Here is a 15748-nt window from a genome sequence, read left to right as displayed (position 1 = left end):
ACTTTTCCCCAACTGCTTTGCCTGGAGATGCAGTCAAATGTTGACCAAAACAACCACTCTAATATACAATAGACTCCATAAATGAAGTGTTGCTATTAAAATAAAATGTGAATGGTTAGAGTCTTTGTATTGGGTAGTCCTGGTGGGCCTCTTGTGCTAGGTGCTGGAAAGGCACATGTACAAAATAATTGATGCTTAAAAAAGCAAAGAATAAGTTCATGGAAGCCAGTGACTTACATTCTGACTTCCTTTTTTGCAGCACTTTATACTCAGTACAGGAAAGCAGTGACTGCTGGGAACATTACTGGACAATACATCTTGCTTTTCCAAATGGCTGTGAGATAGATAGATACACACACATAGTAGTTTGAGTAACCTCGGTTTGTTAAATGTCTCTTGTATTGCATCAGATCTACAGTCTTCATCTTGTTATACTTTTTAGTATATTAGTTATAGTTGGTATCTACTCCATAAGGCAGAAGTCCCCAAAGTGTGGGAGGGTGCAGCAGGGGCCTGGGCCAGCCCCCACGGGGGCCGGGGAGAGAGCACCACCCAGCTCCACTCGTGGGCCTGGCCTTGGCTCTGCTCCTGGTCCCTCCCCCAGCTGTGGTCCCTGCCTCGATTCCCTTACCCCTGTTCGTGTCCTCCCCCTCCCTCCGAGCCATGGCCCTGCTCCCGGCCCTATCTCTGTGGGGTGGGGGTGAGGGGGGCGAAAGGTAAAGTTTGGGGACCACTGCCATAAGGAAGAAGCAAAGAACTTGCCAAAGTGACTTAGTTTCAATTAGCATTGTAGTTTCTCCAACAGTCTATGAGAATTCTTAGTTTGTAGGAGGGTTGGACGATGTGATGCCCTAATGCTAATTATACTTTCACATGCTTCCTGTTAATGCACTCAACTCAAGCGTGTTTTTTCACACGAATCGATAGGGAAAAGCAGTTATTGGAACTGAATGTTTTTTATTTAATCATGGTTCTTGCGACTTCCAGTATTTGTGGCTGGAGCTATTCTTCTGCAATGTAGAATTAAAATATACAAGGGGATAGTCCTGCCATTAAGTTTTTCTGCCATTTTAAGTAGAAACTAACATTGACAGACTAGAAGTCTCATAGGTAAGTGATTATCAGCAACTCCCTTGCCCTAAACTATTACTAGTCTGAATGTCTGAGGTCTATTGATTGTTACCTGGATGAATAATGGCATCTTACAAATTAACACCAGTTTAATTACCAAGAGGATAAATCATTTCCTTTAATGAAGTGCCAAACAATAGGATTTGGAGAAGATAAATTTGTACCTTGTCACTGTTAAACTTGACACTCTTTCCTTTCTCCAAGTATAAATCCTGTCACAAAAACCCATCTTCAGTATTGTTTAGAGTCACTTTGTAGTGCAACACAGCTTATATTTTCTTTTTATTAGACTGTTAAATTCTGGCCTCTACATTAATCTGGTAAATTCTGAGGTGACGCTTGTCTTTCATCATAAAGTTCAGTGAACCTTATCGCTGCTGTGAAATTGAAAAAAGTTTCAAAAAACTGAGTATTTCAGGTCCATAGGGCTTTCGTTTTGTTCAAAGATCAAAGGGGCCATAGAATGGCTCTCTAATTTCCATGGTTTTTGGAGGGCTGAAGAAACTGTAATTGTGCTCCGGTTTACCTTGCCTCTGCTAATACTGATTACGCTGCTCAATACAAGGCAATGGTTTGAGCTTTGAATAAGGTCCTGTAGCAGAGCATAGAGAACAACAAAATATTCTTTTTGGACTCCAGCAGAGGAGGGAATAGTCATACCCCATCCCTGTGTGTTTGAGGCACTGCTCAGCTCCCTCCATCTCCCCACTGTAGCGGTCAGCCTCAAAACCTTGTGTTTGTTCGTCTCCTTCTATCCCCCTGAATCACAATGGGAATTCAGGGAGTTGAGATGGCTTAACGTTGCTCAGGCTGCTCCGTTTATTTAAAAATCGATTACATCTGGAAGAGGGATTTCAGAGGGACAGACACCAATTTGAGGTTAATTTTCCAGTAACTCTGTTGGCCACAGGTACAGTTAAATACGCTCTTGGCAGTGAAGGTGTTGGCACTCAGTGTTAACTGCAATGGGGGAAGGAGGGGTCCTCAAAACAGGTAAGTTCAGTTTTGCAGTGTAATGGGGAGTAGGAGCGTCTTAATGACTTTGACACACACTCCTTGATATTTGTTTCCTACAAAAACCAGTGAAGAGAAACAATCGTCCAGAGTTCATGAATCCAAACAAGCATTAATCCAATTTTTATTAGGTCTTAAAATAACATGTTGGCATGGTAGGAGAGCTCTCCTACCATGTTTGAAAAATGCATATACATTCATTGTATGTTATGCTTCAAAGAATAACTTCTTGAAGGTGGTGAATTAGTAAACCAGGTGTAGACAGTATAATTAAAGTAAAAAAGCTGGTAAGCAAAACCCTCTGACAAGCCAATTTAAACTCAGGACTAAACCTTAAGTTAAAACTGCCATAAATCTGTTTTAGCATTCTCCCTAGCTAAACCACAATAGCAAAACATTATAAACAAAGCCACACCATATACTTGCGGTAACTTGCTTTATATGATAGTATAAGCAAAGGCATTTAATGTCTGTATATAAAGTACTCATGAATGTATAATTACGAAGCACCGTGTCTATGATCCTGGGTGTGATCTTTACATCTCCTTACTGATGGTTTTGGGGTTTTTGTTTTAGTGGGTGCAGAGGTTTGTTTGTTCCTTGTCAAAAACCACTTCATTAAGCATCAAACTTCAACTTAAGTTACAAAATCAGCTTTTGTTTTACTGTGTGCTACTCATCATGCAGAAGAGGCAATATTTAAGGACCTAAAATTCTGGCACCTCAAGCTTTGTGTTAATGGTGGTCATGAAAGCAAAGTTAGTGTTGCAGCTGAGTAAGTTTTGTTACTGCAGAACCTTAAAATCTAAAATCAAACAAGCTGCGCTATGCTGGGCCTGGAGGTCCGAACCAGTCTGTAAAATGGAAGAAGGCAGGTTTAATAGGCAAGTGCCTTTAGCAGGCCTTTCTGAAGCAGCTCAAATACAAGAGCAAGGCTCCACTCCATTTTACAGCAAAGGCTGAGGCTCCTCCTCACAGTCTATGGGGACAGTCAGCGCAGTAAATTTGCTCATTATGATAGACAAAGCGCCTGTTAGCCAAAGGACGGGCACACTTGGTACACTTGAAACAATAATCATGCCAGGATTGGCCTTCATGGCTGACCACAGTGGATCCTTTTCCAAATCCTATTTAGAAAGATAGAGGGAGTTACTACAGAACGTAATTAATAACATTCCTTTCAATAGAAAGTAACTTGTTCTTAACATTTAGTGACTTAGAGAGAGAATAGAGTAGTTGGTTGCTTTCCAAGAAAGAACAATGTTCCCTCACCTGTATAAAATCAGCCAGACCTATTAAGAGCTGGACTTGGTCCCAGATGCCCTGCTCTGCTCTGTCTTGTCTACCCCAGCAAACCATTTCAAACTCTGCTGGTAAAGGACTGGTGAAAACCCCAGCAGTTGGAATGCAGCTCTTTTGGTGCAATCAGGCCCCTTTAAGTTTCAGCAGCACCTCACTGCCCACATTGTCCTGACAACTTCCATTTTTAAACCTGGTTTGTTTCAAAATAAAAAAAAAATAAAAAAAAAAAATCCTCTGCTCCCAGAGGGGTTTCCCAGACCACTTAGAGCTTGTAGGACTACACTTGAGGCAAGATCAGAATCAGACCCTGAGTGGCTTAGTCCCACCTCCTCTAGCATTGGTCTCCTGTCCAGTTTTGCCAATCCTGCAGTGAAAAGCCTTTTCTTCTGTGTCCTTCCCTCTAAACCCAGCCTTCCTCCAGCTCTTTCCAATCTCCCTGTAAAACAGCTTTTAATACATGTGCTACTCCTACGGGAATTCTGCACAAAAAAATAAAAAATTCTACACACTATTTTAAAATTCTGCATATTTTGTCAAAATAACATAATATAATCAAGCTGGTTTCAATTATTTTGCTAATTTATTTAAACTACCATACAATGGATGGAGAATGGGAGTGGGGCGCATTGGAGAAAATCACCAAACCCCCTTTGTCTAATAGTAATGTAGCTAGTATTGACCCTTTACTTCTAGTTATTAGTCAACAAATATATGCAGCCATATGCTCAGTGTTACATCACAGGCAACTGAAGAGCAAGTGAGGGCTGGGGACTCAAACTCACAATTTATACTGGCTACTGATCATCTCCAGAAAGGTCAGTAGTAAACAGTTCATGGAGACCAGTTCTAATCACTAAAGCACCAATAATCATTTATAAGGCCATATGATCCTTTAGACCACTCTAGCAATGTAAAGGAGCCTTAACATTTGTACACCTGTTTTATACTCCTGGGGGAATTCACTAAGCAAGCAGGCTGCTACATTCTGCTCTGCCTGAGGGAACAGAGCGTGACCCACACCTACATCTTTAGAAACACCCCAAAGTCCTGCCCCTCCACGCCAAGTGTGCCGCAATAGCAAGCAAGAGGGACAGAGTGTCTCTGTCTTGCGTGCGTGACTGCCCAGCCCTCCCCCGCTGGTGATTTACATCTCTACCAGCTGCTCTGGGTGCCCAAACCAACCTGCCTGTACTGCCAGGGAGGAGGGTACATGACTGCTCTTGCAGCTTCCCTGTCAGAAGTCATTTTTCTGCAGAGAAGCAAAGAAATCTGTGGGGGCCATGAATTCTGCGCAAGCGCAGTGACACAGAATTCCCTTGGGAGTAATGTGCATGCATAATGCTCCTTGCTTAATTTAAACTTAAGGAATTTGGGGACCTTAACTGTGATCCCCCCTCAGCTGGCTGTTCTGACTTATGTTCTGCTTATGAACAAGTCTTAAGGCCTCCATCAGAGTGGGTCCCAGCGTGCTAGGTGCTGTACAATGTATTTAAGACAGTCCCTGCCCCAGAGTTTGCAAGTGACCAGACATAACCGGTAGATAAGGCAAACGAGCAGGTGCAGTGAGGGAGATGGTAGAAATATAGCAGGCTGGGATCAGAGCTACTGCCTGGCTAAAAATGTACACAGCTTGCTCCCTGCGTTGCCATTCTCAGACTGCGGTTTTGTACGTGCCGTGTGGGAGACGGGAGCTGAGGAGGGATTTGGAGGATAAGGTGGTGGCTTTAGGGAAATAGTTATTTTCCAGTAAGTTCTATTCCTTTCTATGGATTTTTTTAGATCTATGAACTATCAAATCCCATGCCTGCTATAAGAATGCTCTGATAGGTCCAAAAATCACGCCCTGCTTTCCACTTCATTCCTGTATCCAATTAGCCACAAGGAAGCAAACTAGCATCGTGTTCCAGTTCTGCAGGTCTAGGTCACTTGTCACTTAAAACGGGTGTTACAGTTTGGTTTCTTGCTGCTGTTCTACATCACACACTTTGTATCCACCTACCTGCCTCCTGTTTTCTTACTATCATTTATTACACCACTTTTAGCCCAAATGAAGGCCACCTGCTTCTGTCTATTTTAAGCCTATTCTTCTGGAGACTGCCCTGGGGGTGGTCAGGGTGAAGGGGTGAGAAAGAGCCTGGACAAATCCTAAAGAGGGAGGAAGGGCTGGGTAAAACAACGCTGCCTTTGCTGAGTCTCCGTATGCACTAACTGACCAACCTACCTGTAATGGGGTTCTTGCAGCCAGCACACTTCTTGGCAACATATGTCTTGTAGCAATCAACACAGTAGAACTGATCCTCCACAGCGGTGAAGCGTTTCCCACCAATCTGCTTTGAGCAGCCAGTACAGATGAAGCACTCTGAATGCCAAGGCTGCTCCTGGTAAGTGATTCCTCCAGAAGTGATGGCCTAGGGCAGAAATGAACATAAGGGAAGCGTTCGGCTGTAACTATCACTGCCAATCATTAGAGGTAGGACAGCTGGGTTTCAGAACTGGGGTGAAGGAGCTTGCTACGGTTAGGTCTCGTGTGGGGTTGGGTTCCCCTGTCCTCAAAGGGCAACAGAGGGATTTCCCTTCTTTTGAGAGGTTTTTGCCTAAAAGACACCAGCACAAAGCTGGCTGAGTTTCTCTGTGCTGAACTCTGATCAGCCAGGAACATCCAGGAAATTTTCTCAGCCGTTAGTGTTACAGATATTTTACAGCACCAGCTTTGCACTAATGATTCCAGTAAAACACATCAGCAAGCAACAGCTGTCCACTTTTTAGCCGTGGAAGTGAGGATGTTATTTGTTATGCAGGGAAGCTTTCCTTTTGATGAAGGAGTCAAGAGACTAAGCCCAAATGCCTTTGCTTAAATACTGGCGTCTGGAAAAACGCGGACAACTGCAGTGAAATCTTTGCTCAATCTGATGATTTTCTCAATTAAAAAAAAAAAGGTTAAGGTTAGTCCAGCTCGTTCTCCTGCTCAACTCAATGCTCCCGTAGGCAAAGGGCCCCTTCCCAACCCAAGAACTGCATGGTGACTTACATTCTTGCACTTAACACACAGCTTGGCAAACTTATGTTCGTGGCAAGAGACACAGAAGATCTCCTCTCCTTTGGGGAAGAAGCTGCCGGTTCCTATCACTTGCTTGCATTGGCTGCAGGTGAAGCACTCCTTGTGCCAGAATGACTTCTTGTATTCAACATTTTGGTCTCCTGCAACAGAAAGCAATTTGTACAGCCCACGTGGGTCACTATTAGTGCTTTCAGGGTAATTCGCCGGCGGTCCGCGAGACATTTTATTTACATTGACCATCCTCAGGCACAGCTCCCGGTGGCCGCGGTTCGCCGCTCCCAGCCAATGGGAGGCGCAGGAAGTGGTGGGGGTGGGGCGCCACAATGCCAATTGGGACACTTATGGCCAGCAAAGTTCGGCATCGACCAGGCTGAGCTCGTGAAAATGTGGGTTCTGGTTCTGCTGCCTTAATGGAAGCTGAGGGCTTGCCAAAATCCTGGCTCTGGTGAGCTCCTCCAGGGAGCCATTGTCATTTTTAAGGGACCAGGATTAAAAACCAAGTGCTAGGGAAAGTATAAGCACAAGGCTAAATCACAGACAGAAAAAGGCAAGGGCTTATTTTTAATTAGACTGTGTAAAGCTGGAACTAGCTAGGCACGTGCCAGTCACCCTGCCCCTTGAGCACTGGCTTGCATAGCTCCTGACTGGGGGGTTAGGCCATGACATGGTTCTCTCTGTTTTCAAGAGCAGGTCCATCTTCCTGAGCAAGTCAGCCTGGTGCACGGCCATTAGCTGCTGGCTTCCGTGGCTTGTGCTGGATAGGACCCCTAGTCAGAGTTAGATAAGGTGACCAGCTAACAAGTGTGAAAATTGGGATAGGAGGTGGCACAGGCGCCAACTTTCCTTGGCACCAGTGGGTGCTCCCGCCCCCTCCATGTCCCTATTGGATCCCTCCCCTTCCCCAAGCGCACCGCGTTCCTTCTCCTCCCAGCTCCCTCCCAGCACTTGCCGCGCAAAACAGTTGTTTTGCGGCGCAAGCGCTGGGAGGGAGGGGGGAGAAGCAGGACGCGGCGGCGCGCTCAGGGGAGGAGGCAGAGCGGAGGTGAGCTGGGGCGAGGGGTGGATCAGGGAGCTGCCGGTGGGTGCAGAGCTGCCCCGGAGCACCCACGGAGTCAGTGCCTATGGGAGGTGGGGGTAATAGGTCCCTGTATAAGACAAAGCCCCAGATATCAGGACTGCCTCTACAAAAATCAGGCCATCTGTTTACCCTCGATTTGGACTATACACCAAGCTGGGTAACTAGCAGCAATACCTGCAATAATAGCTTTGAAGCAGCCTTTGCATTTGTTTGCACCCTCAGTGGCGCTACAGCTGCTACACCAAACTTTATTGTTTTCCTTTAGCATGAAGGGCTCGTTAACCAGAGACGTGTAGCACTTAAAGCAGCGGAAGCAGTTATCGTGCCAGTAACGGTTTTTGAAATGCAGCTCCTAGGAACAACAAGAACAAAAATGCATCATTGTACAGTGCTATAAACTGCCTGCACCTCCTAAAGCATGAACGTTCTAATGCCAAGATTTCACAATACTGTCGCACCTTTTCACTCCAAATACGTCCCCACTTTATCTACCAACACACGCACGTGTCTAGCCTGACTGAATGCAGCCAGCTCTGGGGTGGAGGACAGAAGCCAACCACAAACAGCACACCAGTGGAAGAACAAGAACTATTGGTCATGGACACCAGGATAATATTGGATTCTTTAATAGCCCTCATAATATATAGGCGCTTGGTTTTTAAGATCTCATTTGAAAGGACCACATGGGGTAGACTGCACAGTACTTCATCTATTTCTCTCTGACGCACCGAGTGGGGCCTGGCACACTTTGAAGCTAGGTTCCAGTGAGGGAAGGTGTTTCAAACCCAGTACAATATACGCCCCTTGGAGAGTGCATGGGCCTTTGCTGTCACCAAGCTCCCTGCAGTCTGAGGGGAGCTGGACTTTCCCTCTTAGTAAAATTCTAAAATTGATTTACTGGTGCTGCCTTACAGAGGAATGTGGGCAGCTAATCTTCCTTGCTAACATAAGGTTATTCTGTGCAAACCCCAGCAATAGTTGTTGCTGGGCAAATGGTGACATTTTCCTGGGCTGAATGTGGGTAAAGTATCTGTTGCGCAGTTTTGCCCCTTTTCACTGCACACACACGTACCAAAGAAAGTTACATTTAGCCCAAGCCCATCTTACTAGAACCTTGGATTGCCCAGAAAGCATCCCCAAAGTGGCAGCAGAAGGCCAGAGCTGATTGACACATGCTGAACACATGTTCCATAACAGTTTTTCAAAAAAAATTTCAGGTAAGAACAGGGAACTACAGCTGAAAGTTGTGTGTGGGGAATGGATCTTCTAGCCCTGGGGCATCTAGCACCACCTACGCTATCCCTCCAGAAGCCTGACCCTCTTTCTCCAGGCTCACTCACGTTACACGCCGTGTACCTAGCCTCTCTTCCCAACTCTATCCAAAAGGATCTATCAAGTCTGCCCCACCAACTCTCCTCCCTCCTCCCCATGCTGCTCCCTTTGCCCACTCCCAGACTGGTCCCTTCTTTCAATCCACCCCTTGCGCCGGGAACAGCCTCCCCAGCATTGTTCTCCAAGTGCCTTCCATCAGCTCCGATCCTGAGCCTCTGAAGGCATTCCTGCGCCATCCAGTGATGTCTGCACGACCAACGCCGTTCCTCCTGCCACTAGCACTGATCCCTGCCAAGCCACGGCTTCCAAACACCCCTCCCCCACTTTATTTTAAAAAGTCAGTGGAAAAAAAAGTCAAATGGGGACTGTCAAACCGCCTGCCATCTGTCCCCAGGACAGTGCCCGCCCCACACCACAATCCAGTTGGAAGCCCCTGGCCACTACTTTGGGACTGTATTGCCCTAGGGGTCATGTGGGCAGCAGCCCACTGTACCTTGGAGTCAGCGCCAATGGGTTTCTTGCACTCGATACAGGTGTTGGCACAGAATTTTTCAAAGCACTTCACGCAGCAGTGACGGCCCTCCTTCTGCACATACTTCTTCCCGTGCAGCGGGTCGCGGCAGTAGTGGCAATCAAAGCGCTCCGACATGGTGCCCACGGTGTAACTGCTGGGCCCTGCAGGGGGAAAGGAGGGTAAATTGTACTCACAGCGCCAGTCCAACACACGTCAGATGCTCCTGCCCTAGCGCTGGACCCCCGGCTGCCTGCCTCTCCATGACACACCTTCATGTGACAGCAGGACTTGTGTTGCCAGGGGCCGCCTGCCAGCAAGGCGAAGCATGTGATACAGCAGCAATTTCACCACAAGCAACGTTCTTCCAGGGCATTTAATGGCAGGTGGCACAGAGCTGTTCATGTCGGGGGCCAGCTGCTCTAAATAAAACCTGACCTAGACAGCACAAAATAGACAGGTTTGGGAGCATCTTCAACCAGCAGCAGGTCATGGTTGGGCTTTGCCAAGTAGCTGGCTCACGGCAACGCATTACAAGGCCTCGCGCCTGGCTCACAGCCTCCTCCCACCCCCACCACAACAGGCAATGGGCCGTCAGTATTGTGCTGTGCTAGTGCAGTATACTCAACAGATACGTAAACCACACCCCCAATGTTTCTTACACACCCATCATCACAAGCAAAAGCTTCGCTGAGCCGTGCAGCCAGCAGTAATGCAGTGCGCACACTCAGCCGTAGTATGAAAAAGAAAATGTTTCTTATGTGCTACAATGTGGACCAGGGTTTCTAACAGCAATGATTTCTGCAAAGTCTGCATGAGCCCCTTCACAGATGCAGGACGCTGTAGACTCAGAGCTGCCTCTATATCGTCACCGTTTTTCCCTTGCCTGTCCCTTTGGGCCACAGCCATGTTCACTGACATCATCTGCCTCCCTGGTGATGGCAGGTTGAAAATTGTGTAGGTGTGTGCACGTGTATCTATGCAGTCAGGGTAAGGTCTTGCGACTCAGGAACAACACACACACACTTACACTTTATTCCTATCACAGCTACAGGGTTCTTGAGGGAACACTGGCACACTTACCCTCTGTTACCACCAGAGGGCATCTCATACCCTGCCTGTGAGATGTTTGATACCTTCACAAGCAGGCCAATGTGCCCTACTGCATCAAGGAGCGACTGATACCCCCTCCATTGTTACTGATGGGCTTGCACACAGGGGCAGATTAAGATTTCCTGGGGCACTAGGCCACAGCAAGTGGCGGGGGGCCCTTCCACCTGCAGTCCCGCCTCCATTCCGCCCCTTCCACCTGTGGCTCCACCCTTTATGCCCCTTCACCGGGGCCTGGCCCTGTTCCATGCAGGGTTCCCCCCCACACACCATTCCGCCCACCCCACAACCCGTTTGATCTTTTCTACACTCCCCCGCCCCCACCCCACTGCAGCCCCAAGCCTGGAAAAGCTCTGTCCCCATGCCACAGCAGGGAGTGAGAGCTCCTCCAGGCCTAGGGCTGCAGGAGGGGTCCAGGTGCTGGGGCTGCCTCTGCCACCACCCCCCCACACACAATTTTGCAGGGAACCAGAGTCAGGAGGGGGGTGCTCTGCGGGGCTTCCCCTATCCCACAGCTTCTGCCAGGGACGGGGCATGGGGGCTTCCCCGCCCTGCACCCGCCTAGGGCCCCTGCACACCGACATGTGGCTAATCTGCCACTGTGTGCCTCTGCTCCAAAATTTGAATTTTGCCAGTGGGAGCAGAATCCAAAAACTTCAGTTTTATATTTGATCTTTGGGGAGCAGGGAACGGAGGGAGGAGGGGGACTAAGTTTAAGCCAATAAAAGAAAGGTACTTCACTCACAGTAACCCGAACATACACAGATTGATTTCTACAGCTTGTACCTGGTAATTTAAGAATTCAAGGAGTTCTTCACAATTTAACAATAAAAAGTGAGAGAAAAAAACACCTTGATCATCCCCCTCCTACGTTTTATATCACCCTCCAGGAACTGGCTGGGATGTGTGAGAGGTAGGATGGCCTGGCATTAAGACACAGAAGCAGGAGTCAGGCAATCTGTTAATTCCTGACTCTGTCATTATTTCAGTGAGGACTTGAGCAAGGGGTACTTGAGTATGTTTCCAGCTGCACCCTGCATTGGTCTTAGGTTTAACATGAAGAAAAAATGAGCGAGAAATTGCCCCCAAGTAAAGGAAACATGGCTCTGCTAACGTGTGACTGCTTCCTCTCTGTCCTTACAGGGATCCAGCAATAGAAATCTGGCTGCTAGCTTACATTTTGACCCTGGCCCCAGACTTGCAGGAGTCAGATGTGATGCTCTCATGACAGTAGAATTTTCCACTGGAAGTAACGTTTGCCAGCTGAGTTGCACCTTGGCTGGGAGTCAGGGCTCACCCACCATAGATGTCCAACCCTGGCTGGTGGGTCCCTGCTCAATACCCCAAGGACAACGTGTGTTCCTGTTCCCTATACTTATCCACAGGTAGGAGCCAGGGAAGGTTTCTGTCACCATGGCATATAAGCATCTGCACTGACTCCCTGTAGTCATGTGTCCAGGGTCAGCAGGGGTGTATGTGAAAATTCCTTGCAAAACAATTAGTCTTCTGACCATGGGGACGTAAAACAGTCTTTGCTAATTTATCCTGACGGGCTGCTTCCCTCAGTTACACTCAGCAGTGTTTTTTCAGCATACTGTAATGAAAGTGTGAAGTAAACAAGAACTTTCCTCCTTGGCAATAGCTGGGCAGAGAGATGAGGCTGAGTCCTGTCAACAGACAACGCCAAGAGGAAATTCAATTATTGGCTCTTGATAGCCCTAAAGCGGGGGGGGCGGCAGGAAAACAGAATTAGATTAGACAACGTAAACGCTTCCTGTTGTTGTTGCCGAAGCCTGTGCTCACTGCCTCTTCAGCTCCCCACATGCTGGCTTTTCAGGGGCCATGAAGAGCATGCTACAGGGGAAAAATAGAGAAAAATGCTACGCCCGAGCACGTGGCACTAACCCCCCCCCCCCATGGAGTTCAGCCACGTTACTCAGGATGGGGCTCCAGAAGCCCTTTGGAAGTACGGATGGCCCAGGGGCTAGGCCCCTCGCCTGAGACTCTGGCGCAATGCCCAGCTCAGCCCCCCCCCCCCAAGGAAGGCGCCTTCTGCTGAGTCTCCAGGGCCCTGTCTTATTCCCCCTCTATTATCCACCAGTCCACAGAGAGAGCCAGGTGCCCGGGCTCCACTGCCAGCTACACCCAGCTATATCTCGCCTTTCCACAGTTGCCACCGACCATCACAAGGATGTCGTGAGGCCTGCAAGAGCCCAGCAGCTAGGCGAAGAGCAGGCGGCTCAAATGAAACCCAAACAAGCCCCCTGTAATCTAGCTGCAAGAGAGAAACGCTTCACAGAACGAGCTGGGACGCTGCGTCATTCCCTCCCCCGCTTCCATCAAAGGCAGCTGCCACTCATCGACCTTATGGTGCAAAGCCTCCGGGGCCTGCTCAGTTCTTGGCTGGGGACTTGATCCTGCAGCGTGCTGCTCACGCTGGCCACGATTCAGCAAAGCATTTTGGCACATGCTACACCTGAGGTTAAAGCAAGAGCTTCGCTGGATCAGGGCTACGGTGCTCAGCATCTGCAGGACTGAGCCCTAAACCTGGGAAGGCCAAGTAGCATAAATGGTCTTCCAGCTCCAGGGTCCTTGGAAACTGCCCCTTCCTGCCAGGCAAGAACCTGGCCACTGCGGGGCTCATGTTCATCCCTTCCAGAGCTCACGCCAGCTGGGGCTGAATGTGGCTGCAACGCACAGGCTCCAGCTACTGCAAAATGTGGCTGCTTGCCTCCTCCATGGGAAAAGCCACCTGGAGCATATTACCCTTGTGCTGCAACCCCTCTGGTGGTGGTTCCCACTCTGCCTGTGTTGGCAGGTCAAGGCACTTTCTCGGGCATCACAGCCAGGACGTCAGTCATTGCAGCTCCATCCATGCCCTCTGGGCCAATGCCTCTTTCAAAGGCCCTAGGAGACACGTGAGGGCCAGACACAGTGTTCTTGGTGGCGGGAGGACAGAGGAAGTTGGACTGATTCAGAATCAGAGCAGGTTGAGGGCCTGTGGCGAAATCCCCTTCTTTGAGAAAGCTTTGCCACCATCCCCCAGACAGACAGCAGAGGGAAAAGGGAAATGATGGATGTACATCCCAAGTGGCGCCTCCTTGTAAATATGCCCTGACATGGATCAGATCCTAAATTAAAGACCTAAACTGAGCCCTAACCTGGGAGGCAGAGCGTCTCGCACCTTCCTCTGAGCACCTGGGCCCTGCTGGAGATGGGATACTGGATTAGATGGCCCCCAGGTCTGATCCAGCCTGATTATTCCTAGGTTCTTACCAGGGAAGAGAGACTCCATGAAGTTCATTAGGGAATGTCTACACCGCATCTAGGAGCAAGCCTCCCAGGCCGGATCCTCAGACTGGTGCTAGCAGAACTCACACTCACTATGGCTTGGGTTGGAGCTTGGGCTCTTGGGTCTGGGGAGGGGGAAAGGGAAGGAGGGGCTTGACAGCCCAAGCTCCAGCCCAAGCCACAATGTCAAGGCAACATCTACAGCACACTAGCATGACCCCTGCTAGCGCACGTCCCTGGACCTGGGCTGGGAGGCTGGCTCCTATATGCAGTGTAGACAGACCCTTAGGGACCCCACTATGCAGCTCTACTTTGCCTGGGAAGCCCTTACATACAATGGTGGTGGGCACCCTAGAAACCCTTAAGAGATTCAAGCTTTGAGCCTGCTAATTTACCATACTCTGAAATTACCTCTTTGAAGAAAAAGGCACCCAATACTAGAAGTTTACACTAGCGCTCCCAGTACCAGTTCTGCCACAGGTCATCTACGGAACCAATTCAAGTAGGATAGGGTTACACATAATGTGCATCAATTCAAAGAAACTGCAACAGTGCAAGGCAAATGCATTGGCTGCTATTACTGGGGTGAGCTCTGCAGCCTTCTACTACTGCGGTGTAGTGTCAGACCTTCCGAGCTGCAGTTACCCTTTGAAAAAACAGCGATTGGGCTTTGGCTGATGTTTTTGGATGCACAGCCTGCCTTATCCCTCATGAAATTCAGTGCCATGTGCAGGAACTGGGACAGACCCAGTTTCCCTTATGGCGTCTTTGCTCCTATTCTGGGTCACAGACTGGGCCCACAGGGAGGGGGCAGGACTAGGTGGGGGCAGAAAAGGTAGGCAAACCTCTCGGATTGGTGCAAGCCTTCAAGGCAGTGGAGTTTCCATGGCAATCAGGCAGCAGCGGTCACTTTGACCCTTGCTATTTATTGCTGAAGTGCTCTGAGGGCAGCAGATGACGGTGTTTTGACAGCTAGAGGACTTGTTTGTGCCCCTTTCTCTCTGGCCACTCGCCAGTCCCAAGTGACTGGTAATTTTCCACTAATTGCACTATCAGAAATGACAAGCTAAGGGCTTGAATCCTAGTCTACCGAGGTCAATGGGAGCATTGCCTTTGGTTTCGGTGGGAGCAGGAGCAGGCCCTAGCCATCAACATCAGCTTAACACCAGCAGGTCGGTTGGTCTGTTGTGTCTCATTAACTACAAACCAACCAGCAGCAAAAGTTACTTTTCTCACCAAAGGAGACAGAGCAGCGTTGAAAGGAACGCTCCTTGGCTGCCAAGCTCCGGAGGGGCCTCTCTGGAGTGAACCTGCTGTTTCCTTCATCCTTGCCTGATGCTCCCTGCTCAGGCCGCACATTCATGTAGGTGGTCATCGGGTCACACTGGATTCAATTTCTTCTGATGTTATTAACACATTGAAATATAAACGTAGGAGGCGGAGGGGGTGGGCTCGCACTCACTCGTGCGGCCTAGGTTTTCAAGAGGGAGAAACCTCCTTTTTGTCTCCTATTTGGTTTCTGGGCTCCTCCAGCTTTGGGTAACATCCTGCTCCCAGTCCCATCTGTGCAACCCCCCTGACTAACGTAGAACACACATGACGCATGCGCGGCGCGCTCCGAGAATTCCCATCAGACAGTCCCCTCCCTTGTTTGAGAGGGGAGGGGAGCTGATGCACACCGAGAGATGGGCGCTGCACAGGGAGCCAGTGGCAGCGATTACAAGAGAGCTTCCCCCGTCTCTGTTCTCTTTCCATTTTCATAAAATAAAGCCCACGTAGCTGGGCGAACAGCTTTTTATTGGGAGCAAGGCCCGTTTTCCTGGCTGGAAACACTGCCTTGCCAAGGTCAGCGGGACAGCGAACTCCTGCTGGCAATGCAGCGTCGAGCCCATGCACATCCTGGCACGGAGCCAAACCGAAA

At 48.9% G+C, this 15748-nt stretch overlaps 1 protein-coding gene across 4 annotated transcripts in view; it reads right to left on the bottom strand.

Annotated features, from left to right (window-relative positions):
- Window positions 1–2237: 2237 nt before the first annotated feature.
- FHL1 (four and a half LIM domains 1) overlaps window positions 2238–15748 on the bottom strand; it is a 52706-nt gene continuing 39195 nt past the window's right edge. For all 4 annotated transcript variants that reach the window (XM_034781354.1, XM_034781353.1, XM_034781352.1 and 1 more), the window contains exons 2-6: window positions 9409–9590; window positions 7758–7935; window positions 6476–6645; window positions 5669–5855; window positions 2238–3272 (exon numbers count right to left, since the gene is read on the bottom strand). In XM_034781354.1, coding sequence (XP_034637245.1) covers window positions 3118–3272; window positions 5669–5855; window positions 6476–6645; window positions 7758–7935; window positions 9409–9564 — 846 coding nt within the window. In that variant the 5' untranslated portion in view covers window positions 9565–9590 and the 3' untranslated portion in view covers window positions 2238–3117. The remainder of the gene's footprint in view (window positions 3273–5668; window positions 5856–6475; window positions 6646–7757; window positions 7936–9408; window positions 9591–15748) is intronic.

This window comes from Trachemys scripta, chromosome 9, assembly GCF_013100865.1.
Source record: "Trachemys scripta elegans isolate TJP31775 chromosome 9, CAS_Tse_1.0, whole genome shotgun sequence".
In the NCBI taxonomy this organism is placed as follows: domain Eukaryota; kingdom Metazoa; phylum Chordata; order Testudines; family Emydidae; genus Trachemys; species Trachemys scripta.
Note: the sequence above shows the minus strand (reverse complement) of the source record. Positions and strands in the feature narration are given on the sequence as shown.